This window comes from Bos mutus, chromosome 26 (genome assembly GCF_027580195.1).
Source record: "Bos mutus isolate GX-2022 chromosome 26, NWIPB_WYAK_1.1, whole genome shotgun sequence".
Taxonomy (NCBI): Eukaryota; Metazoa; Chordata; class Mammalia; order Artiodactyla; family Bovidae; genus Bos; species Bos mutus.
This window is the reverse complement of record NC_091642.1, coordinates 120,766-146,024: the sequence shown is the minus strand read 5'-3', so window position 1 is coordinate 146,024 and position 25,259 is coordinate 120,766. Positions and strand designations below refer to the sequence as shown.

The 25,259-nt window shown below is 44.2% G+C and overlaps 1 protein-coding gene across 1 annotated transcript; it reads left to right on the top strand.

Annotated features, from left to right (window-relative positions):
• The first annotated feature begins 19,911 nt into the window (after nucleotides 1–19,911).
• Nucleotides 19,912–20,850, top strand: LOC102280378 (olfactory receptor 13G1). The gene has a single exon (XM_005910538.3). It carries the CDS (start codon nucleotides 19,912–19,914, stop codon nucleotides 20,848–20,850), a length of 939 nt encoding a protein of 312 aa, XP_005910600.3.
• The last annotated feature ends 4,409 nt before the right edge of the window (nucleotides 20,851–25,259 follow it).

The following is a 25,259-nucleotide window of genomic DNA, read 5'->3' as shown; positions in this document are numbered from 1 at the left end:
TCTGATGTGGGGTCCCCCAGGCCCCGATTCTCCAATCAGATACCCATTGGCGTGTGGGGAAAAGACGAGGTGCAGAGCTCTTCGCCGTGTCTGGGAGCTCCTGGTTCTGGCACACGGACGGAGAGAGACAGCGGAATCCAGCCTTCCACCTAATGACCTGCAGAAGGAGGTGTGCTTTTATTTACTTTTTCTTCTCTCAGAAAAGGGGACATTTATCCTTAATAGCTGCAGGGTACCGAATGTGGAGCCGCAGTTACTGCCTCCAGGGCTTCAATGGGGAGGGGTTAAAGGTTCAGTCCTGAGCCCCAGGCTGGCTGCTGTGAGTGCTTACCTGACACTTGGCCCTCAGAGGCATCCCTCCCTGGTAGACCTGGAGGTCCTCAAGGGCAGGTGAAAGACCACCTTCAGCCCCAGCCAAGTGGATCATTTGATGCAAATACAAGAAAAAATGAGAGAAAGAAAAAAGCCATTTTCTTGTGATGAGAACTTTTGGCATCTACGATCTCAGCTGCTTCCTATCCCAGGACTTGCTTGTAACTGGAAGCTTGTGACTTTTGACCCCCTTCCTTCTATCCCCCAGTCCCACCCCTGCCTCTGGTAACCTCAAATCTGATCTCTTTTTCTATGAGTTTGTAAGGGTTTTTAGATTCCACATTTAAGTGAGATCATACAGTATATATCCCTGGCTGACTGATTTCACTTAGCATAATGCCCTCAGAGTCCCTTCATGCTGTTGCAAATGGTAGGATTTCCTTCTTCTTAAAGGATTTTTCTTCTTTTTATGGTATATGTGTTTGCATATGTGTGATATGTATATATATGTATCTTTGACATAGTGATATCATTTCCTTTGGGTATATACCCATAAGTGGGACACTGGATCTTATGATAATTCTATATTTAATTTTTTGAGGACCCTCCATACTGTTCCATAGTGATGGAACCAATTTACAGTCCCACCAGCAGTGATCCAAGATTCCCTTTTATCCACATCCCTGCCAGGATTTGTTATCTCTTTGTTTTTTTAATGGTAGTTATTCTAACAGGTGTGGAGTGGTACCTTATTGTGGTTTTTATTTTCATTCCCTGGTGGTCAGTGATGTTGAGTATCTGTTCACATATCTCTTGTCCATTTGACTATCTTCTTTGGAAAAAAATATCTATTCAGGTCCTTTGTTCATTTAATATGAATTCATTTATCATCTGGATTGCTTGTTCACTGTTGAGTTGTATCAGTTCTTTACAAATTTTGGATATTAGCCCCTTATCAGATATATGACTTACAAATATTTTCTTCCGCTCAGTAGGTTCCCTTTTCATGTTGATGGTTTCTTTTGTTGTGCAGAAACCTTTTAGTTTGATATAGTCCAACTTGTTTATTTTTTATTTTGTTGCTTGTGCTTTAGGTGTCATATCCACAAAGAACATGCCAAGACCCGTGTCGGGGAGTTTGTTCCTGTGTCCTCATCTCGGGATTTTATTGGCGCAGGTCTTTCAGGTCTTACGTGTAAATCTTCGACACATTTTGAGTTAATGTTTTGAGTAGTGTCAGAAAGTTGTTCAGTTCTATTGTTTTGCATGTGGTTTGGTAACATCATTTATAACTTTGCTACTAGGAATAGAGCTTTTATGAACACACACACACACACACACACACTCACACACACACACACTCACACACACACACACACACACACTCACACACACACACCTGTTTTTGTTTCTGGTGGCTCAGTGGTAAAGAATCCACCTGTCAAGCAGGAGATGTGGGTTTGACCCCTGGGTCAGGAAGATCCACTGGAGAAAGAAATGGCTACTCGCTCCAGTATTTTTGCCTGGGAAATCCCATGGACAGAGGAGCCTGGCAGGCTGCAGTCTGTGGGGTTGCAGAATTGGACATGACTGAGCCTTTGTTTCTTTTCAGTAAGTAATTATGACTGGAATTACTGGATCAAAGCTGTGTATTTTTTAGTTTCATAAGAAACTACCACTCTTTATTCCAAAGTGGTTGTACCATGTTTTACTCCCAGAGCAATGGATGAGAGTTCTGATTACTTCATGCGTTTTAGTGCTGAACAGAACCACATGTAAACAACTGAAATCTAATTATGTCATTCTCCTGCTAGAATATTGAGGAGCTTCCTCTTGCTCATGGGATGAAATTGGAATTTTTCTTTCTTTCTACTTGGATATGCTATTGCTGCTGCTAAGTCACTTCAGTCGTGTCCGATTCTGTGCGACCCCATAGACAGCAGCCCACCAGGCTCCCCCGTCCCTGGGATTCTCCAGGCAAGAACACTGGAGTGGGTTGCCATTTCCTTCTCCAGTGCATGAAAGTGAAAAGTGAAAGTGAAGTTGCTCAGTCATGTCTGACTCTTCGAGATCCCATGTCCATGGGGTTTTCCAGGCAAGAGTACTGGAGTGGGTCACCATTGCCTTCTCCCTACATGGATATAGTGTTAAAATATCCCCTTAACTTCTGCTTTAGCAGCATCCAACAGATTCTCATATGTCTTTTCATTTTCATTAAGTTCAGAATGTGATCTAACTTCCTGATTTCTTGAATGACTCATGTGTTGTTCAGAAATGCATCATTACGTTTTAAAGTATTTGAACATTTTCCAGGTGTATATCTATTATTGACTTCTAACTCAACTTCGTTGTGGTCAGCACACATTATTTCTGTGACTTAAATCCTTTAACATTTGTTGAAACTTATTTTATGTTCTAGTATATGGTCTTTCATGGTAAGTGTTTTGATGTCCTCAAAAAGAATGTGTATTCTACTGTTACTGGGTAGAGTATTCCATGAGTATGAATGAAGTCAAGGTGGTCAAGGTGCTCAGGTCACTATATCCTTGTTGCTGTTCTGTTTACTTCCCCTATCAATTACTGAGAGAGGAAGTTTGAAATCTCCCTCTATAATTGTGGCTTTGTCTATTTCCCCATGCAGTTCTATCAATTTTTACTTCATATATTTCCAAAGTCTGTAATTGGGTGCATAAAAATTTAAGGATCTTATGTCACATTAATTAATTGTTTCAAATTTTATTCTAACCTTTTATTATTAGGTGACCTTCTTTATACCTGGCAATATTTTTTTGCTCTGAAATGAACAGTGTCTGATATTAACATCATCACTCTAGTCTTCTTTTGACTGTCATTAACATAGAATATATTTTCCTTTATCCTTTATCCTTTTATTTATCCTTTTATCCTTTATCCTTTTATTTATAATGTACTTGTGTCTTTATATCTAAAGTGCTTTTCTGAGTGGGCAGCATACTTTTTATGCCAATCTAAAACGTTCTGCCTTTTAATTGGGATGTTTTGACCATTTACATATAATGTAACTATTTCACTTTCATATTTGAAAGATGTTTTTGCTAGGTATGGAATTTCTAGGATTTTTTCTTTAGTACTTTAATGATGTTGAGCTGTTTTTTTAAAAATAGGTTTGGTTTTAACAAGAAATTTACCATTATCTTTGTTCCTTTATACAGAACATATACTTGTGATTTGAAATTAACTTGAGTGATAATTTTATTAATGTGTTCCTCTTGCAATAGGCTGTAATTTTACTAAAGGTAGCTGCTGCTGCTAAGTCACTTCAGCTGTATCTGACTCTGTGCGACCCCATAGATGGCAGCCCACCAAGCTCCCCTGTCCCTGGGATTCCCCAGGCAAGAGTACTGGAGTGGGGTGCCATTGCCTTCTCTGTACTAAAGGTAGAGGTCATGTTTTTTTCTCTTACTGTTATATCTTAAATAGATACCATAGTCTCTGGTACTTAATAGAGGATCAATCAGTGCTGTTGATTGCATGAATACATTTGCTGTAATTAATGGTCTATACAATTTATTCAGACATTGGGCAGTGATAAAGTGTAGATCAAAAAAAGCTAAAGGCAAAGGAGGAAAGGAAAGATATATCCATCTGAACGCAGAGTTCCAAAGAATAGCAAGGAGAGATGAGAAAGCCTTCCTCAGTGATCAGTGCAAAGGAGTAGAGGACAACACACAATGGAGAGACTAGAGATCTCTGCAAGAACATCAGAGAGGCCAAGGGAACACTTCATGCAAAGATGGGCTCAATAGAGGACAGAGGTGGTATGGACCTAACAGAAGCAGGAGATATTAACAAGAAGTGGCAAGAATACACAGAAGAACTGTACAAAAAAGATCTTCATGACCCAGATAACCACGATGGTGTGATCACTCACCTAGAGCCAGACATCCTGGAATGCAAAGTCAAGTGGGCCTTAGGAGCCATCACTATGAACAAAGGTAGTGGAGGTGATGGAATTCCAGTTGAGCTATTTCAAATCCTAAAAGATGATGCTGTGAAAGTGCTACACTCAACATGCCAGCAAATTTGGAAAACTCAGCAGTGGCTACAGGACTGGAAAAGGTCAGTGTTCATTCTAATTCCAAAGAAAGGCAATACCAAAGAATGCTCAAACTACCGCAGAATTGCACTCATCTCACACGCTAGTAAAGTAATGCTCAAAATTCTCCAAGTCAGGCTTCAACAGTATGTGAACCATGAACTTTCAGATGTTCAATTTGGATTTAGAAAAGGCAGAGAAACCAGAGCTCATATTGCCAACATCCTTTGAATCGTAGAAAAAGCAAGAGAGTTCCAGAAAAAAATCTACTTCTGTTTTATTGACTACACCAAAACCTTTGACTGTGTGGATCACAAGAAACTGGAAAATTCTTCAAGAGATGGGAATACAAGACCACCTTACCTGCCTCCTGAGAAATCTGTATGTCGGTCAAGAAGCAACAGTTAGAACTGGACATGGAACAACAGACTGGTTCCAAATCAGGAAAGGAGTACGTCAGGGCATAGTCACCCTACTTATTTACCTTATTTACTTATTTACCTGACAAGTACATCATGCAAAATGCTGGACTGGATGAAGTACAAGCTGGAATCAAGGTTTCTGGGAGAAATATCATTAACCTGAGATATGCAGATGGCACCACCCTTATGGCAGAAAGTGAAGAAGAACTAAAGAGCCTCTTGATGAAAGTGAAAGAGGAGAGTGAAAAAGTTGGCTTAAAGCTCAACATTCAGAAAACTAAGATCATGGCATCCGATCCCATCCCTTCATGGCAAATAAATGGGGAAACAATGGAAACAGTGAGAGACTTTATTTTTTGAGCTCCAAAATAACTTCAGATGGTGACTGCAGCCATGAAATTAAAAGATGCTTGCTCCTTCAAAGAAAAGCTGTGACAAACCTAGACAGCATATTAAAAAGCAGAGACATTACTTTGCTGACAAAGGTCCATCAATTCAAAGCTATGGTTTTTCTGTAGTCATGTACGGATGTGAGAGTTGGACTGTAAAGAAAGCTGAGTGCCAAAGAATTGATGCTTTTGAGCTTTGGTGTTGGAGAAGACTCTTGAGTGTCCCTTGGACTGCAAGGAGATCCAGCCAGTCCATCCTAAAGGAAATCAGTCTTGAATATTCATTGGAAGGACTGATGCTGAAGCTGAAGCTCCAATACTTTGGCCACTTGATGTGAAGAACTGACTCATTGGAAAAGACCCTGATGCCAGGAAGGATTGAAGGTGGGAGGAGAAGGGGACGAGAGAGGATGAGATGGTTAGATGGCATCACTGACTCAATTAACATGAGTTTGAGCAAGCTCCGGGAGTTGGTGATTGACAGGGAAGCCTGGTGTGCTGCAGTCCATGGGATCGCAAAGATTCAGACACGACTGAGTGACTGAACTGAACTGAACTGAAAGTGTAGATCAAGAAAAAAAAAATCACACTATGAGTAAAGAAAATAGGTCCTAACAGGAGTTTGTGTGGTTTTCTTATTCTTAAGGTTCTAAGGAATTTTGGGGAGTATTTGGGATGACTAGGGATTTTGTGACCAGAACCCAGTGATTTGCTTATGTTTGTGAGATGCTGACCAGAAGGGACTGAGGAGGTTATGCCGGATTACTAAGAGCCCTGGCTGGATTGTGAAACAGACTCTGGAAGGTCATCTTCTTCCCTCTCCCATCTTAGTACTGTCAAAAATGCAAAAGAAATGCATACAATGACTTCCTTCACGCAAAATGGATGAAGAATGTCCAACAAAAGGAGAGGGTTGTGGCCAAAGCCTTTAGAAAAAAATGATGAATTATTTGTTCAACTGTTGGAGAGGCAATATGAACCCTTTATGAAGGTTCCAAAAAGTCATGTGGCCAGGACACACTTTATATATGTCTGACCCAGTGTTTATAGCCTGACTTCGTAGACTAGGGAAACACCACCCAATTCGGTGCCATCAGCAATGACGGTGCATTTAGGGGATCTGCGGCCCAAGAGCTTCATTGACATTCTGGAGTTTACTGTGTGCTCCTGGGGCTGTAATAGGAAAGAAGTGGGTGAGTTCTAAAATCCATCTCTGCTCACTGACTGGTCAGATTTCCCTGGTGAATCTGACTGGGAGTAGAGCCATGAAGAGGGACTCAGGTTGGTATGCAGTCATGGTCATCTCTGCCCGCCCACTGTCATCTTTCACCCGCTTTGAGGATTTTATGGGATGTTGAAAGATCTTGAAATCTGCGTACAAGTTTAGCCCAGTCATTGCTGGACCCTGGGAAGAGTGGGGAAGAGGGAGGCATGACCTGGAGTGTAAAGAATGAGATTAGAGATCAGCAAATTGTTGCCCAGCACTCTTTTGCCCTTCTCCAGGTCTTCATCTGAAATACAGACACTGTAATTGCTTCTCACCACACTCTGAATAAAAGTTAGACCCCCTGAATCTCCAGGGTCCCATGTGCTTCAGCTGCACCCTCCTCTAATCTTGCCACCCACTCTCCCCTCACCATTGGCCCCATTGTCTCAGCCTGCTCTTTGTGTTAAACACATTCCCATTCCCTACTGACCTACCTCCTCACCTGGCTTTAGGTCTCAGATGAACTGTAACCCACAGTGTCCTTCTTTGTCTTCTAACCTGGAAGTCCTCCTCCAGCTATTCACACTATATCAATTTATTTTTTGAAATTGTATTATTTATTTATATGTATATTTTACTAGAACATAAGTTCTATGGGTAATGGATTTTATCTGTTAAGTTTTTTATTTCTAATAATTTTTTTATTTCCAATGTCAGTTGAATGCAAGACTGTCTTACTTGCTAGAATGCAGATTGTATGTTTGTGAAGTCTGTATCTCCTTTATTCAAGCTGAGTATAACACTGAATGCCTGACACATACTAGGTATTCAGTAAATATTTCTTGAGTGAATGGTATGTCCGTGTTCTTCTGGAGAACTGTGATGCTGGACTTCAGACTGGAACTGAGATACTGTGAAGTTTAGAGTTGGGCCACACTACTGTGTGTTGTGTAGGGCTCCAGCGGCAGTCTTCCTATAACTAACGGCACTGAGATGGGAACACCAGACCACCTGACCTGCCTCCTGAGAAATCTGTATGCAGGTCAAGAAACAACAGCTAGAACTGGACATGAAACAACAGACTGGTTCCAAATTGGAAAAGGAGTATGTCAAGGTTGTGTATTGTCACCCTGCTTATTTAACTTATATGCAGAGTAAATCATGAGAGATGCTGGACTGGAAGAAACACAAGCTGGAATCAAGATTGCTGGGAAAAATATCAATAACCTCAGATACACAGATGACACCACCCTTATGGCAAAAAGCAAAGAAGAACTAAAGAGCCTCTTGATGAAAGTGAAAGAGGAGGGTGAAAAACTTGGCTTAAAACTCAACATTCAGAAAACAAAGATCATGGCATCCGATCCCATTACTTCATGGCAAATAGATGGGGAAACAGTGGAAACAGTGACAGACTTTATTTGGGGGGTGGGGTGGGGTTCCAAAATCACTGCAGATGGTGACTGTAGCCATAAAATTAAAAGATGCTTGCTCCTTGGAAGAAAAGTTATGACCAACCTAGACAGCTCATTAAAAAGCAAAAACATTACTTTGCCAACAAAGGTCTGCATAGTCAAAGCTATGGTTTTTCCAACAGTCATGTATGGATGTGAGAGTTGGACTATAAAGAAAGCTGAGTGCCAAAGAATTGATGCTTTTGAACTTTGGTGTTGGAGAAGACTCTTGAGAGTCCCTTGGATTGCAAGGAGATCCAACCAGTCCATCCTAAAGGAAATCAGTCCTGAATACCTTCTTTGGAAGGACTGATGCTGAAGCTGAAGCTCCAATACTTTGGCCACCTGATGCGAAGAACTGACTCATTGGAAAAGACTTTGATGCTGGGAAGGATTGAAGGCGGGAGGAGAAGGGGATGACCGAGGATGAGATGGTTGGATGGCATTACCGACTCAATGGACATGAGTTTGAGTAAACTCCGGGAGAGTTGGTGATGGACAGGGAGGCCTGGTGTGCTGCAGTCCATGGGATTGCAAAGAGTCGGACACGACTGAGTGACTGAACTGAAGTGAACTGAAGAAGTCTAAGGAGCAAAGTGCACAGTACAAAATCCTGAACCACATATTCAGATGTTTCTCCCCCAGCCCTTTGAAAGGAGACCCGTCCTTGAAGTCTTCATACATGGAGGGGAGACTGTGGCATGAGAACGGTGGAGATGATGATGATTCTCTGAAAGCAGGACTGAAAATCACCTGCATCACATTACATGGAGCTCCCAGGAGGGGGGATTGGGAGCATCAAATAGGGCGCTTGTGAAAGTCTTTGGAAGAGCTGAACCCATCTGGATCTTCCATAAGCTGGTGCTGCTCCCCTTGCAGTGGGACAAAGTGGCCCCAAGGCACACTATCCGGAAGCCCATCATTGCCCATAACACACACTTCCCATTGGTGTTATTGTTTACCTGAAGTATAAGTAGCTTCTCAACCCAAACACCTATTGTCAGCCATTAGCAGCCATTGGCTGACTGCCTTGGGTGGGCTTCCTAGACCAGACCCAGAGGCAGCAGTTTGTGCAAGAGGTTTATTAAGCAGATTCTCCAGGGAAACCATGTAGGGAAGGAGAAGAAGAGAAGCATGAATGCGACTGATTTCAGGTGAAGTTTCAGCTGATCCCACAGGGAGCTCTGGATCATAAAACTGGCAAAAGTAAGGGCAGTGGGACTTCATCCTGCCGCTCTGACCGGTCACGGTTCACTTGTGGTGGGGCTGGAAGGTAAATATGCAAGACACACTGTTCTCATATGCAGTGATGTGGCATCAGGAGCTGAAGTGTAGTCCTCAGAGGGAAGTGGAAGTCCAGCTAGGAGGGAAGCGTTCAGGAGCCAGGCACACAGAGAGGACAAGGCAGAGCTGCTGCTGTGTCTATGCATCCCCGCTTCACACCTGCCATGTGTGTGTGTGTAAAGCCTTAGGAAGGGCACGGATGTGGCTAGGCCTTCACTGCATCCCTGAGGCTAAGCTGGGGTTCGGTGCCAGACTCTGATCTACAAATTTCTAATGAGTGCATGGATGTTTGGACCCCCTGCTGGAATAAAATTTGTTATGAGTCAAGGGGATCTGGCTTGGATGAGTAGGAGGACTGAGGAATCAAAGATAATACAGAGCAAACATGGGGGTGGGAAGTGGTGAGGGGAGAGGCTGCAGGGTTCCTCCTGAGGGATGTGGAAGAACTAAAAAACCTGGGTCCACACAGGGAGAAGTGAGCGTCTGTGCCCCTGAGGCAAACCCTTTAGTCTTGGTATGTCTGTAGGTCCTGACATGGTCTTGTAGCTTGGCTGGACTCCTCCCAGCTGTGAGTGTACTCCAGCTTGCCCAGTGACCCACGTGGAGCCATGCCTGTTTGTGCTCCCAGAGGCAGGTCTGTGGATTTCAGTCCAACTGTGGATCCTGAAGCAGCCCTAGGACCTGGCTCCACTCAGGCTGCAGTAGACGGAGTCCTGACTCCACAGGAACCTGGCAGGAGACACCCTTCTTTGTGCCTCGAGCCCACCTCAAACCTAGTCTTGGCTGTGCTTCCTGCAAGCAGCCCTGTGACTCAGCACGACCTCCTCTCAGCTGCATCTGGGGGAATCTTGCCTGCCCAAGTGACCTGCTGAAGTCATACACATCTGTGAATCTGATAGCACTGTTTGCAGACTGTCTGCAGATCCTGAACAGATCTTTGTCAAGTGTTAGCTCTACTGAACAAGATCCTAGAGACAGTGCCATCAACTCAAAGACCAGACAGAATTCACACACACCTAGGAGAGAGACCCTGTTAATGGGACTTCCAACTGCAAACCCTACTGTGGACTCACTAGTAAACATCTGGGCTCCAACCCACTCAGCTGAGTTCCCACAAACAGTACCATGAGGTGTTTGCTCCTTTGAATGCACGGAGAGCAATTCAAGGCTAAACAGAACATGAATAATAGACCAAACACAACACCACAAAAGGAAGATAATAAAAATTCAGAAACTGACCCCAAAGAAATGGGAATTTTCAATAATGAAAACCGTAAAACATTTCCTCAAAGATCAAGAACAAAACAAGGATGTCCACCCTCACCACTTGTATTCGACATAGTTTCGGAAGTCCTAGCCTTGGCAATCAGAGAATAAAAAAATAAAAGGAATACAAATTGGAAAGGAAGAAGTAAAAACGGTCACTGTTTGTAGATTATGTGATACTATAGATAGAAAATCCCAAAGACGCTGCCAGAAAACTCCTAGAGCTTATAAATGAATTTGATCAGATTGCAGGATACAAAATTATTTCACACAAATCTCTTGCATTCCTATGACACTAACAGAAAAAGAACAGAAAGAGAAATTAAGGAAACAATTCCATTTACCATCACATCAAAATGTATAAAATACCTAGGAATAAACCTACCCAAGGAGGTAAAAGACCTGTCCTCAGAAAACTATAAGATACTGATGAAAGAAATCAACAATGACAGAAATAGTTCTTGGTTTGGAAAAATCAGTATTACCAAAATGATTATACTACCCAAAGCAAGTAACAGATTCAATGCAATTACCATCGAATTACCAATGGTAGTCTTTCACAGAATTACATCACAAAATTTTTACAATTTGTATGCAAATACAGAAGATCCTGAATGGTCAAAGCAATCTTGAGAAAGAAAGATGGAGCTGGAAGAATCAGACCCCTTTACTTCAGACTATATTAAAAAGCTACAGTCATCAAAACAGTATGGTGCTGGCACAAACACAGAACTAAATGTCAATGGAACAGGAGAGAATGTCCAGAGATAAACCCACACATCTATGGTCAATTAATCTACAACAAAGGAAGCAAGAATATACAATGGAGAAAAGACGGCCTCTTTAATAAATGGTGCTAGGAAAACAGGACAGCTACAGTAAGAGAATGAAATCAGAACACTCCCTAACAGCATGCACAGAAATAAACTCAAAGTGGATGAAAGACATAAATCCAGTAACTATACAGCTCTTAGAGGGAAACAGGCAGAACACTCTCTGACATAAAAATCTTTTTTTGATCCACCTCCTAGAGTAATGAAAATAAAAACAAAAATACAGAAATGGAACCTAGTTAAACTTAAAAGCTTTTGCACAGCACAGGAAGCAGTAAACAAGATGAAGAGAGAGCCCTTAGATCAGTCAGTCACAGGAGATACTATCACAGCACAGGAGACAGTAAACAAGATGAAGAGAGAGCCCTTAGATCAGTCAGTCACAGGAGATACTATCACAGCACAGGAAGCAGTAAACAAGATGAAGAGAGAACCCTTAGATCAGTCAGTCACAGGAGATACTATCACAGCACAGGAAGCAGTAAACAAGATGAAGAGAGAACCCTTAGATCAGTCAGTCACAGGACATACTATCACAGCACAGGAAGCAGTAAACAAGATGAAGAGAGAGCCCTTAGATCAGTCAGTCACAGGAGATACTATCACAGCACAGGAAGCAGTAAACAAGATGAAGAGAGAGCCCTTAGATCAGTCAGTCACAGGAGATACTATCACAGCACAGGAAGCAGTAAACAAGATGAAGAGAGAACCCTTAGATCAGTCAGTCACAGGAGATACTATCACAGCACAGGAAGCAGTAAACAAGATGAAGAGAGAACCCTTAGATCAGTCAGTCACAGGAGATACTATCACAGCACAGGAAGCAGTAAACAAGATGAAGAGAGAGCCCTTAGATCAGTCAGTCACAGGAAATACTATCACAGCACAGGAAGCGGTAAACAAGATGAAGAGAGAGCCCTTAGATCAGTCAGTCACAGGAAATACTATCACAGCACAGGAGACAGTAAACAAGATGAAGAGAGAGCCCTTAGATCAGTCAGTCACAGGAGATACTATCACAGCACAGGAAGCAGTAAACAAGATGAAGAGAGAGCCCTTAGATCAGTCAGTCACAGGAGATACTATCACAGCACAGGAGACAGTAAACAAGATGAAGAGAGAGCCCTTAGATCAGTCAGTCACAGGAGATACTATCACAGCACAGGAGACAGTAAACAAGATGAAGAGAGAGCCCTTAGATCAGTCAGTCACAGGAGATACTATCACAGCACAGGAAGCGGTAAACAAGATGAAGAGAGAGCCCTTAGATCAGTCAGTCACAGGAGATACTATCACAGCACAGGAAGCAGTAAACAAGATGAAGAGAGAGCCCTTAGATCAGTCAGTCACAGGAGATACTATCACAGCACAGGAGACAGTAAACAAGATGAAGAGAGAGCCCTTAGATCAGTCAGTCACAGGAGATACTATCACAGCACAGGAAGCCAAGATGAAGAGAGAGCCCTTAGATCAGTCAGTCACAGGAGATACTATCACAGCACAGGAAGCAGTAAACAAGATGAAGAGAGAGCCCTTAGATCAGTCAGTCACAGGAGATACTATCACAGCACAGGAAGCAGTAAACAAGATGAAGAGAGAGCCCTTAGATCAGTCAGTCACAGGAGATACTATCACAGCACAGGAAGCGGTAAACAAGATGAAGAGAGAGCCCTTAGATCAGTCAGTCACAGGAAATACTATCACAGCACAGGAGACAGTAAACAAGATGAAGAGAGAGCCCTTAGATCAGTCAGTCACAGGAAATACTATCACAGCACAGGAGACAGTAAACAAGATGAAGAGAGAGCCCTTAGATCAGTCAGTCACAGGAAATACTATCACAGCACAGGAGACAGTAAACAAGATGAAGAGAGAGCCCTTAGATCAGTCAGTCACAGGAAATACTATCACAGCACAGGAAGCAGTAAACAAGATGAAGAGAGAGCCCTTAGATCAGTCAGTCACAGGAGATACTATCACAGCACAGGAGACAGTAAACAAGATGAAGAGAGAGCCCTTAGATCAGTCAGTCACAGGAGATACTATCACAGCACAGGAGACAGTAAACAAGATGAAGAGAGAACCCTTAGATCAGTCAGTCACAGGAAATACTATCACAGCACAGGAAGCAGTAAACAAGATGAAGAGAGAGCCCTTAGATCAGTCAGTCACAGGAAATACTATCACAGCACAGGAGACAGTAAACAAGATGAAGAGAGAACCCTTAGATCAGTCAGTCACAGGAGATACTATCACAGCACAGGAGACAGTAAACAAGATGAAGAGAGAGCCCTTAGATCAGTCAGTCACAGGAAATACTATCACAGCACAGGAGACAGTAAACAAGATGAAGAGAGAACCCTTAGATCAGTCAGTCACAGGAAATACTATCACAGCACAGGAAGCAGTAAACAAGATGAAGAGAGAGCCCTTAGATCAGTCAGTCACAGGAAATACTATCACAGCACAGGAGACAGTAAACAAGATGAAGAGAGAACCCTTAGATCAGTCAGTCACAGGAAATACTATCACAGCACAGGAAGCAGTAAACAAGATGAAGAGAGAGCCCTTAGATCAGTCAGTCACAGGAGATACTATCACAGCACAGGAAGCAGTAAACAAGATGAAGAGAGAGCCCTTAGATCAGTCAGTCACAGGAGATACTATCACAGCACAGGAAGCAGTAAACAAGATGAAGAGAGAGCCCTTAGATCAGTCAGTCACAGGAGATACTATGATAGTCATATGGAAATAACTGTAAACAATTATACCCACCCCCCCCCCCCAAATTGGATCACGTAGAAGAAATGAATACATTTCTATAAACTAATCACCTATCAAGACTGATCAGAAATACATAATCTGAACAAAACTAGTGAGTAAGGAGATTAATGCAGTAATAATTAATAGTAATAGTAGAAAAACCTCCTAACAAAGAAAAGCCCAGGGCCAAATGATTTCATGGGTGAATTCTACAAAATATTTAAGGATCAACACCAGTCCTTTTGATAGTTTGCTGCTGTGAGCCATGAACACCACCAGGATTCGTGGCCTCTGGATCTGGGGCCAGAGATGAGGCTAGATCAGAGCTTTTGTGTAGCAAAGTTTTATTAAAGTATAAAAAGAGGTAGAGAAAGCATCTGATATAGACATCAGAAAGGGACAGAAAGAGTTCCGTTTTACTAGTTTTTAGCAAGGCACTTTATGTACGTTAGATGGCTGCTAATCAAATAAGGGAAACACCTCAAGGCTGAGGGAGTTTCACCAGGCCCTCTCCCACAACACACATTTTTGAGATAGGATGGCACAAGGGGTGTCATCTCTGGCCGTAAAACAATTCACATGAATACTGGTTTGTTGAGCCATTATCAGCCTAAGGTTTGAGAAAAGAGTGTCTGCCACTTGCAGTTTATTTCCTCCTGTCCCTTGGGGACCTCTGGCCTTCCTACCTGTTAACCCTCTCACTTTCAAACTCTAATAAACATATGAAGAGAAGGAAACACTTGTAAACTCATTTTACCATGCCAGCACTACTCTGTTACCAAAGTCAGACAAGGACATCATGAGAAAAGAATTCCAGGCAAATATCCTTGATGAACATAGATGCAAAAGTCTTAGCAAAACGTTAGTAAACCAGCTCAACAGCACATTAAGAGGTATGATCAGTGGTTTATCCCTGTGATGCAAGGATAGTTCAACATATGTGAATCAATCAATATGATTCACCACATTGATAGAATAAAGGATAAAAACCATATGATCATCTCAGTAGATGTTGAGAAAATGTTTGACAAAATAAAACATCCTTCAGGATAAAACCTGTCAAGCATCAGGTATAGAAAGAAGGTGCCTGAGCACAAGGAAGGCCGTGTATGACGGTCCCACACTGACATCCCTAATGGTAAATGAAAAGTTTCCTCTAGATGAGGGATAAGACAAGGATGCCCACTCTCACCACTTTTATTCACCACAGTACTGGAAGTCCTAGGCAGGGCAAAGAGGCAACAAAAAGGAGTACCCAGACCAGAAAGGAAAAAGTAAAACTATCTGTATTTGCAGATGGCATGAGCTTACACAGAAAATACTAAATACTCCATCAAACAGTTACAAACATCATCCTGCCATTTGTGACAACGTGGATGAAGCTGGAGGATACCATGCCCAGTGAGAGATGGTGGATAAAATGACAAATACTGCACAGTGCTGCTTGTACTGTGGAACCTGGCAAACTGACCGCATGGAAACAGAGGAGACAGGCGCTTGCTCGGAGCCTGGGGGTGTGGAAAAGGGACGCGGGGACGAAACAGTACAAACTCTCAGCTAGGAGACAAGCGAGTTCTCAGGATGGAACACACGCATGGAGTCGAGGGTTAATAATGCCACGTTGTACACTTGATAGTCACTAAGAGAGTAAACATTAAGCATTCTTAAAAAACAATTTTTGAGGTTATGAATGTGTTACTTAACTTTACTGTGGTAATCATTTCACAGTTTACACATATCAAATCATGTTGTACACCCTGAAAAACCCATGTTGTACAAAGTATATACTTTTACTTATCAATCATACATAAGTAAAGGTAGTCCTCAGCAGTGGCCACAAGACTGGAAAAGCTCAGTTTCCATTCTAATGCCAAAAGAATGTTCAAACTACCACATAATTGCACTCATTTTACATGCTAACAAAATAATGTTCAAAATCCTCAAAGCTAGGCTTCAACAGTATGTGAACTGAGAACTTCCAGAATACAAGCTGGTTTTAGAAAAGGCATAGGAACCAGAGATCAAATAGCCAACATCCACTGGATCATAGAAAAAGCAAGAGAATTCCAGAAAAAGATCTACTTCTTCATTGACTATGTTAAAACCTCTGACTATGTGGATCACAACAAACTGTGGAAAATTCTTAAAGAGATGGGAATACCAAACCACCTTACCTGCCTCCTGAGAAATCTATATGCAGGTCAAGAAGCAACAGTTAGAACTGAACATGGAACAATGAACTGGTTCAAAATCGGGAAAGGAGTAATGTCAAGGCTGTATGTTGTCACCCTGCTTATTTAACTTATATGCAGAGTATGTCATGCAAAGTGCTAGGCTGGATGAAGCACAAGCTGGAATTAAGATTGCCAGGAGAAATATCAATAACCTCAGATATGCAGATGACACAACCCTTATGGTAGAAAGCAAAGAGGAACTAAAGAGCCTCTTGAAGAAGGTGAAAGAGGAGAGTGAAAAAGTTGGCGTAAAGCGCAGCATTCAAAAAACAAAAATCATGGCACCTGGTCCCATCCCTACATGGCAAGTAGATGGGGGAAATAATGGAAACTGAAGGACTTTATTTTCTTGGACTCCAAAATCACTGCAGATGATGACTACAGCCATGAAATTGAAAGACGCTTGCTCCTTGGAAGAAAAGCTATGACAAACCTAGACAGCAAATTAAGGGCAGAGACATCACTTTGCCAACAAAGGTCTGTTTAGTCAAGCTATGGTTTTTCCAGTAGTCATGTACAGATGTGAGAGTTGGACCATAAAGAAGGCTGAGCACTGAAGAATTGATGCTTTTGAACTGTGGTGTTGGAGAAGACTTTTGAGAGTCTCTTGGACTGCAAAAAGATCCAAACAGTCCATCCTAAAGGAAATCAACTCCAAATATTGGAAGGACTGATGCTGAAGCTGAAGCTCAAGTACTTTGGCCACCTGGTGTGAAGAACTGACTCATTTGAAAAGACCCTGATGCTGGGAAAGATTGAAGGCAGGAGGAGAAGGGGCCAACAGAGGATGAGATAGTTGGATGGCATCACTGACTCAATGGAGTTTGAGCAAGCTCCAGGAGATGGTGATAGACAGGGAAGCCTGGCGTGGTGCAGTCATGGGGTCACAAAGAGGCAGACACGACTGAGGGACTGAACAACAATGGTAGCATACTGACTCTCTGCAACCACCCTACGTTAGAAGCTGACCCCTTTTCTGAAAACACAGGATGGAGAATGAAGACATAAAACCCCTGCGCTGAGTCAGGGTGACTGAGTGTATCCTTGATTAGATCAAAACTAGGAATTGAAGCTATCCAGGCAAGATCAGCAGGATGGGTCTCAGAAGACCTGCTGAGCAGTCACCAGTGATTCCAGATTTAATGTCCTCGGGGACTGATGTCCCCAGTGGGGACAATTAATGCTTTGTAGGAGCAGGGAAGCCTGCAGCCACTGGTTAGCACTAGCCACGGTGTGTAGTTTGTCCAGGGCAGGGCATCTTCCATTTCCCCCTCATGTCAAGTAATTGTTAAGAGGAGTTGTAGCCATGATTGGGTGAAATCTGCACTTGCTGGTGGTGTGAGGAAGGCAGCAGTGAAAGCAGACACTGAGGGTAAGGCCGCCAGTGGCACATGGCCACTAGCACTCGAAGATGCTGAAATCTGGAGACAACCAGTAAGAGCCCTGGGCCAATGACCAACTGATAGGGGTTAGCCATGACTTCTTTGTGCTTCTTTCTTGGGATGGGAAGTCAGTGTCTGCAGAAACGATGGGCCAGACTGTTGACTGACTGGGTGCCACCACAACCTCATTGTCTGGTGTCAGCTCTGTACCTCCTGCAGCTGTTCATGCCGCTGCTGCTAGTCAACCGTCCCTGGATGGACACTTCTGAGTGCCAGTCCGTGTTCCAGTAGCTTCCAAGGATGACCTCAGTTCTTACTTGGTGGTGATTAGATCTGTCCCCAAGGTGCTGGTCAGCTTCTCCAGAGAGTCCTGAATCCAAGGTAGGTTTCGCCTAGTGAAGGAGAGCAGGTTCTGTGCTAATTGGCCCCTCCGGGCCCTTGAGCATGAACTGTGAGTCATGTTTCTGCCAACCTTAGACAATATAGGGCTTCTCTAGGCATATAGACAATATAGGCCCTATATGGTCACACATTTCTGATGGACTCTACTCATTATACTAGGTGGATCCACTGTATTTTTTTCCTTTTAGTCATTTCTATCTCCTAATGATTCCCGAGAATTCTTCAAAGGTTTCTTTCTTAGGACTGAGAAGAAAATTTCTTGAGAGGATACCAGAAATTCCAAAAGGATATTTTCCATCTTTTGTAAGCATATACTATAATTTAATGTGGATTTTATGCATCATGTGTGTTTTATAGATGAAAAACAATGTTTTTATTTTGTTGGGTGATTATATTTTACTCTCTAAGAGCCATGAGAACACTTTGTCTGTCATGTTTGAGAATAAAGTTTAGTAAAAATGCAAAGCGAGTAATGTGCACAAAAATGTGGAATAAAATCACTTTGTCTTTCTCTCTCCCACACCTCTCTCTCTCTTTTCCCACTCTGGGTCTTTCTCTCCTTTCATGTAAGAGACTGTTGGTTGAAAACTGTCACCATTGTCCACACCAGTAAACACACTGCAGTTGGTGGTCTGCGTGTCATTCTCGGGCCGCTCCTCGCAGGGATCTGTCTCTGTAGAATCTGGTGAAAGCCCTAAGCTCCCAGACACTGACTCTAAAGCAGCTGGGCACAGGGCGCCCAGGTCCAAGCCAGCACCAGAAAGTAGTTTGTTGGTCACCAGCTTCATGCAGACAGTCTTCCTTCTTAATTAAAGTGCTATGATCTAAGTGGTGAAATACTTTCAAGGAGCACTAGTTTGAAATCAGCACAGCCCACACACAATCTTGGTTTTCAGAGAGCCAGGACATCTGCACTTGCATCTCCATTTGGAAGCTGGCATGCATGGGCCTGAGTGCCCACTATTTCAGGATTATCTGGGGAGATTTTTGATGCAGGTGAAGCATTTGGTGGTGATTTGTCTCTGATTTGGTAGGGGGGCGGGGCTCCCTGTTGTGGGCTGTGCAGGGGCTGGCAGCAGAGAATCTGGAGTTGAATCAGGGTCCAGTCCCATCCGGACCCCTGGCTTTCCACTCGAAAGTCACTGGACAGTGGTGTAAGGACCCCTGGTTGACCTCCGTCAGTACTGACTGGACGTGGCGAGTCCAGGAGGAGAACGGGGATTTGGGAAAGAGGTTCTTGCCAATAGCAGGTTATTTTTCTCGCTGTTCCTCCTCTGTTCACAGACACAGTCTGAGCCTATGAGTGGCTGTAAATACAGATTTTCAAATAGGAGACAGAGGTCAGAATGCCCCTCCCCAGGGTTCCCCTGGAAGTCCACCCCAACCCCATCCCACATGTGCTCCATGAGGGCTGCTGCTGCTGCTAAGTCGCTTCAGTCGTGTCCGACTCTGTGCTACCCCATAGTCGGCAGCCCACCAGGCCCTGCCGTCCCTGGGATTCTCCAGGCAAGAACACTGGAGTGGGTTGCCATTTCAGGGAAGCACAATCCTGGCACACTGACCAGGAGTCGGAGTCTGGGAATTTCCGTGAGTGGCCATCTCAGTCCTGCACTGGCAGAGAGGGGTGGGGATTTGAGCTTCTCCACACCTCAGGGGGCAGTCGCTCTCACTGAAAGTTCCCAGAATTATCCCACAATTATCCCACAATCCTGATAATTATCCCACAATTATCAGGAGTGCAAAGCTCCATTTTTATTGCCAAAATATATTTTAAAATCCTCTTTCTTAGTGGGTTGTGCTCACGAGTGTAAGAGGGAACACTCAGAACAAGTTCAAACTCTTTCTCTACAGCCTGAGTTGGAACAGCGCCCATGGTCTCAGAGGGACCATGCTGGCACCCTCCAGGGCTGTGATGAACCAGACGCTAGTCACCGAGTTCTTCATTCTGGGGTTCTCAGAAACACCTGGGCTGCGAACGCTGCTCTTTTTCGCCTTCCTGCTTCTGTACACAGTGGCCCTCTCTGGAAACTTGCTCATTGTGGTGGTCATCAACTCCAGTCCAGCCCTGCACACCCCCATGTACTTCTTCCTGGTCAGCCTGGCTGTGGTGGACATTCTCTGCACGTCCACGATCCTACCTGAGCTTCTGGTGGGCATGGTGGCCAGCAAGACCATCTCCTATGGGGGCTGCATGGCCCAGCTCTTCTTCTTCACGTGGTCCATGGGGGCCGAGCTGCTGCTCTTCTCGGCCATGGCCTATGACCGCTACGTGGCCATCTGCCGGCCCCTGCACTACAGCGCCCTCATGGGCCCCCGGGTGTGTGCGCTCTTGGCGGGGGTGGTGTGGACAGTCAGCCTGATCAACACCGGCGTTCACACAGGCCTTATGCTTCGCCTGCCCTTCTGCCGCTCCAACGTGGTGGAGCACTTCTTCTGTGAGATCCCCCCTCTGCTGAAGCTCTCCTGCGCCCCGACCCAGCTGAATGAAACCATGGCCTTCACGGCAGACATCTTCCTGGCCGTGGGGAACTTCTCGGTGATCACGCTGTCCTACGGCTGCATCGTCTGCAGCATCCTGCGCATGCGCTCGGCGGTGGGCAAGCGGCGTGCCTTCTCCACCTGCTCCTCCCACCTCCTGGTGGTCACCTTGTACTACTCCACCGTCATCTACACTTACATCCGCCCCGCCTCCAGCTACTCGCTGGACAAGGACAAGCTGGTGTCGGTGATCTACACTTCCGTGGCCCCCTCCCTGAACCCCGTCATCTACTCGCTGAGAAACATGGAGGTCAAGGCGGCGCTCAGGAGGCTTCTGTCCTGCAGCTGAGGTCACGCCCAGCAAGGTCCTCTTGCCTGGAAGGCGGGGCCCAGTGTGGCTTTCCCTAAACTGGGGCATGGTTGTTGTCTGGAAGCCCATCCTGCCTCCTAAGGTCTCACCCTACTGGACTGTATAGTGAGACCATGGGACCAGCTCTAGGCATCTCTCCCCCACTTTCAGGAAGCCCCTTAACCTCCCAGACTCGCCCTGTCCTTCCCTGGTGGATCCTGGGATGACCAATGACAGCTTCATGACCCAAGAAGCACGTAGTAGATCACCAGCTGCACCTGGCCCTTTCTTCAGCCCTTCTAGCAACTTCTTCCCAAGATGCCTCATCTTTGTTTTCCAACAAGCCTGGACTTTGCTGCAGCCCTCCTTTTTTGGGCTTCTGCATTCACAATGGGTGGCCTTTGCCTTAGTCACAGGAGGATTTGAGCAGGGATGAGAGGGATTAAGGTAGGATATGTTAGTCCTGTTCTACTTTAGGATAGGGATTTCCAGTGGGGGGAGTGTGGGGCGGATTTCAGGAAGATAGGTTCCCCCTGGTAGCAAAGTGGTCTTCCAGGAGTGGTCTTTTTAAATGTGAGTGGTTTTTAGGAGAATATTTTGGCAAGGCTTTTTCAAGTCTATGATGTAAAGGTGTTACTGGCATCAGTGTGGAAAGTGGCCAGGCTCTTTCCTTTTCTTCCCCCTCCACCACAAACTCAGCTGTCCTCCCCTTCAGAACTGGACGGCAGGAAGATTGGGCTCAGGAGGGTTTGGAACCCAGGGAGATGCTGGGGAAGAGGGGCTTTTCATGGGCGAGCCCTTTCTGTTCCTTTGTGATTTAGCTTCACAGCGCTGGGGGAGGGGCGTGGGGAATCTGTGGGGCTTGAAGGGATGGGGACAGAAGGGCCTCTTTGAGGGAAGTGTGTTCTTGATTCCCTGGGGGCTGTCTCCTTTGAGCAAATCTTCCCCTGCTATGGTGCTTGTCTGTCTCCTGAAGACTGTAAACACTTTGAGGACAATGACAAGGTCCACCTTCTTACACTTGAACCAGGGTTTGTTCCTCTAAACTGGCTCATTCTGTAAGCAATGTGCACCATGTATGAGGCAGGCACCCTGTAAATACCACTGACTGCAGATTGAATGATACAGGGATGATTTCTACCAATGAGACCATCAGACTTCTTTTTGGAAAGACTTGGTAGAGGCATTTTTGTGACATGGTTAGTCAGTGAATGATGACCTCATGCGAAGAGTTGACTCATTGGAAAAGACTCTGATGCTGGGAGGGACTGGGGGCAGGAGGAGAAGGGGACGACAGAGGATGAGATGGCTGGATGGCATCACTGACTCGATGGACATGAGTCTGAGTGAACTCTGGGAGTTGGTGATGGACAGGGAGGCCTGGCGTGCTGCGATTCATGGGGTCACAAAGAGTTGGACACGACTGAGCGACTGAGCTGAGATAAACTGAATCAGAAATAAGCTTCACGGTTGTGAGATTTATGAAACCTGTGGAAATTGGAAAGTGTCACTGAAATGGTGGCCAGTGGCAGAATTCTCAGTACAATCCTGGAGTGTGCGAGTTTACACAGGGCCTGATATGTGTGTGTGTGGGGGGGTGGGGGTGGGGGTGGGGTGGGAGGTGTTGGTCGCGTGTTGAGAGTTGTTGGCTCCACGCCCTGTGGTTTGACCTTTAGATGCATAGGCTTTGCCATCTGTGCTGCTCTGACCTCAGGGTAAGCATGGCTGCAGGAAGTGCTTCCAGACATGAATCCTGAAGCCAGAATCTGCATGAGAGGCGCCTGTCCCCACCTCCATGTTGGGGGAGGCACTGCACTGAAATACGTGTCCAGATCCCCCAGGGAGGAGCCCGGCCAAGGTAGCCCCCTTGAGGCTCGGACTCCTGGCTCATATGGACTCCTGGTCTCTGCTGCTCTCTGTGCTGTAGGAACTCCCTGAAGAGGATAATGGGGTTTCTTTTAACTGCAAATGGATTCTATGCTAATAAACTAGAAAATAAGACATTTGAAAGGAGAATATACGAAAGTAAAACCCTTTGTTATCCCATTGAGAGGCAGCTACCTGTAACATTCTGGTATAAACAGTTTTCTGTTTGTACTTCTACACATATATATACAGGTTATCAAGGGGAAGGGGCGAGATAAATGAGGAGTTTGGGATTAACAGATATGCTCTACTATATAGAAAATAGATAACTAACAAGGACCTACTGTATTATAGCACAGGGAAATCTACTCAATATGTTGTAATAGCCTATAAGGAAAAAGAATCTGAAAAAGAATATATATATACATATATAAGAATTACTTTGTTATATACCCCAAACTAACACAACTGTACTTCAATAAAAAATGGAGGATCACTTTGTATTTATTATTTTATGAAAACTGTTTCTCACGGTTTAGAATTCTTCACATGTCATCCCAGGTTTCTCCAGGTCACTTCATTTGGGAGGGACTGTGCTCATTATTGGGGTGTGCATGAAGTCAGTGTGCCCACTAGCACCTCGGGCATCATCCTGCAAGTGCGGACCTTCTCCCTTTCCTCAAGCCTGACATTCACATTCTCAGAAAGTTCCCTTGTTCTTTCTTTACTCCAAAATAAAATGTATGCATAATAAATAATGTTTTTAAATACTGAAATTAAAAAAGAGACAATGTTTTTTTTTTCAGTTTGATAATCTTTAATTAGAATGTATCAGACTAGCCTTCATGCAGGTAACAATTATAATCTCCAGAATAAATATTTTTAAATGCCACAACTGTTTTTAGTACCCGAAAGTGACCTAAAATAAGCAAAACTGGATAGAAATAAACTGTGTAAGAATGGAGTCATTATAAAGATTTTTCCTGTTTAAACTCAGTTTTCAGCTAAGTACAGGGCACCTGCAACTCTTCATAAGGTCACAGTGTAGGTGTGGAGAAAGGGACCCTTGTGCACAGTTGATGGGAGTGTGACTAGTGCAGCTACTGTGGAGAATAGTACGGAAGCTCCTCAAAAAATTAAAAATAGAGCTACTTTATGATTCAACATGGAGAAGGGCATCCAGCCCACTCCAGTATTCTTGCCTGGAGAATCCCATGGACAGAGGAGCCTGGCGGGCTACAGCCCATGTGGTCACAAAGAGTTGGACACGACTGAGCGTGAGCACACTTGACCGACAGGCTTCCTCCTGGGCCTATATATCCAAAGGGACCGAATCAGGATCTTGAGAGACCCACATCCCTGTGCACACTACAGTTATATATGTATGTATGTATGTATGTATTTGTATGTATACATATATAATGTATGTGTGTAGTGTAGAGATATATTTATATATCTACACATATACACGCACATCTACATGAGAATACTATTCAGCCCTATGAAAAGCTGACACCTGCTATTTGTGACATTTGGCTGAGTTATTCAGACAGAGGTAAATACTGTAAGATCTCTTTTATACGTGAAATCTAAAAAATCAAACTCAGAAATAAACAGCAGTGTGGCAGTTAACAGGGGCTGGGGTAAGGTTAAGGAATTATTGTCAAAGGGTACTAAGTTCCAGTTATAAAATTAACAAGTTTTGCATATCTAATACACTTCAGAATTATTTTTTAAATCAGGGTTATTATAGCTAGTAGTACTCCATTACATTACCAGAGATCAACTTGCCAACATCTGTTGGATCATAGAAAAAATAATAGAGTTCCAGAAAAACATCTACTTCTGCTTCATTGACTGTGCTAAAGCCTTTGACTGTGTGGGTCACAACAAACTGTGGAAAATTCTTCCAACAAAAATGGCAGACTCCAGTATTGACGCACAGACAAATCGATTCCAGACAGGGTCAGTGTACCCTGTAAAACAAATGAACTAACTCCAGCTAGGCTACCCACTCCCACAAGAGCTAGCTCCCAAAAGAACTGGTTCCAACTGGTGGTGGTGGTTTAGTCACTAAGTTGTGTCTGACTCTTGCAACCCCTTCGACTGTAGCCTGCCAGGCTCCTCTGTCCATGGGGATTCTCCAGGCAAGAATACTGGAGTGGGTTGCCATTTCCTTCTCCAGGGGATCTTCCCGACCCAGGAATTGAACCCAGGTCTCCTGCATTGCGACTTAGCAGCAGCAGCAGCAGCTCCTGCATCGCAGGCAGATTCTTAACTGACTGAGCTACAAGGGAAGCCCCAACTGGACCAGTTCCCAAATCAGGTAAATAAAATTACCCTTCAAATGAGCTAATTTCAACTGGGGTGAACTTGCTCCATGAGAACTAGTTCCCAATGAACTGGTTCAGGGTAGAGTCCAACAGCACCTCCTCTCTGCAAATGGGTACCCAACCAAATTGGCTTATCCCATAAAGGAAAAGACCAGATTGGAGGGGAGAAATGTTCCCGGTGTACACACCAGAGCAATTTACCCTCCAAAA

Bases quoted from the DNA above. Each gene is read 5' to 3' on its own strand.
- LOC102280378 (XM_005910538.3), top strand. From the start codon at position 19,912: ATGCTGGCACCCTCCAGGGCTGTGATGAACCAGACGCTAGTCACCGAG.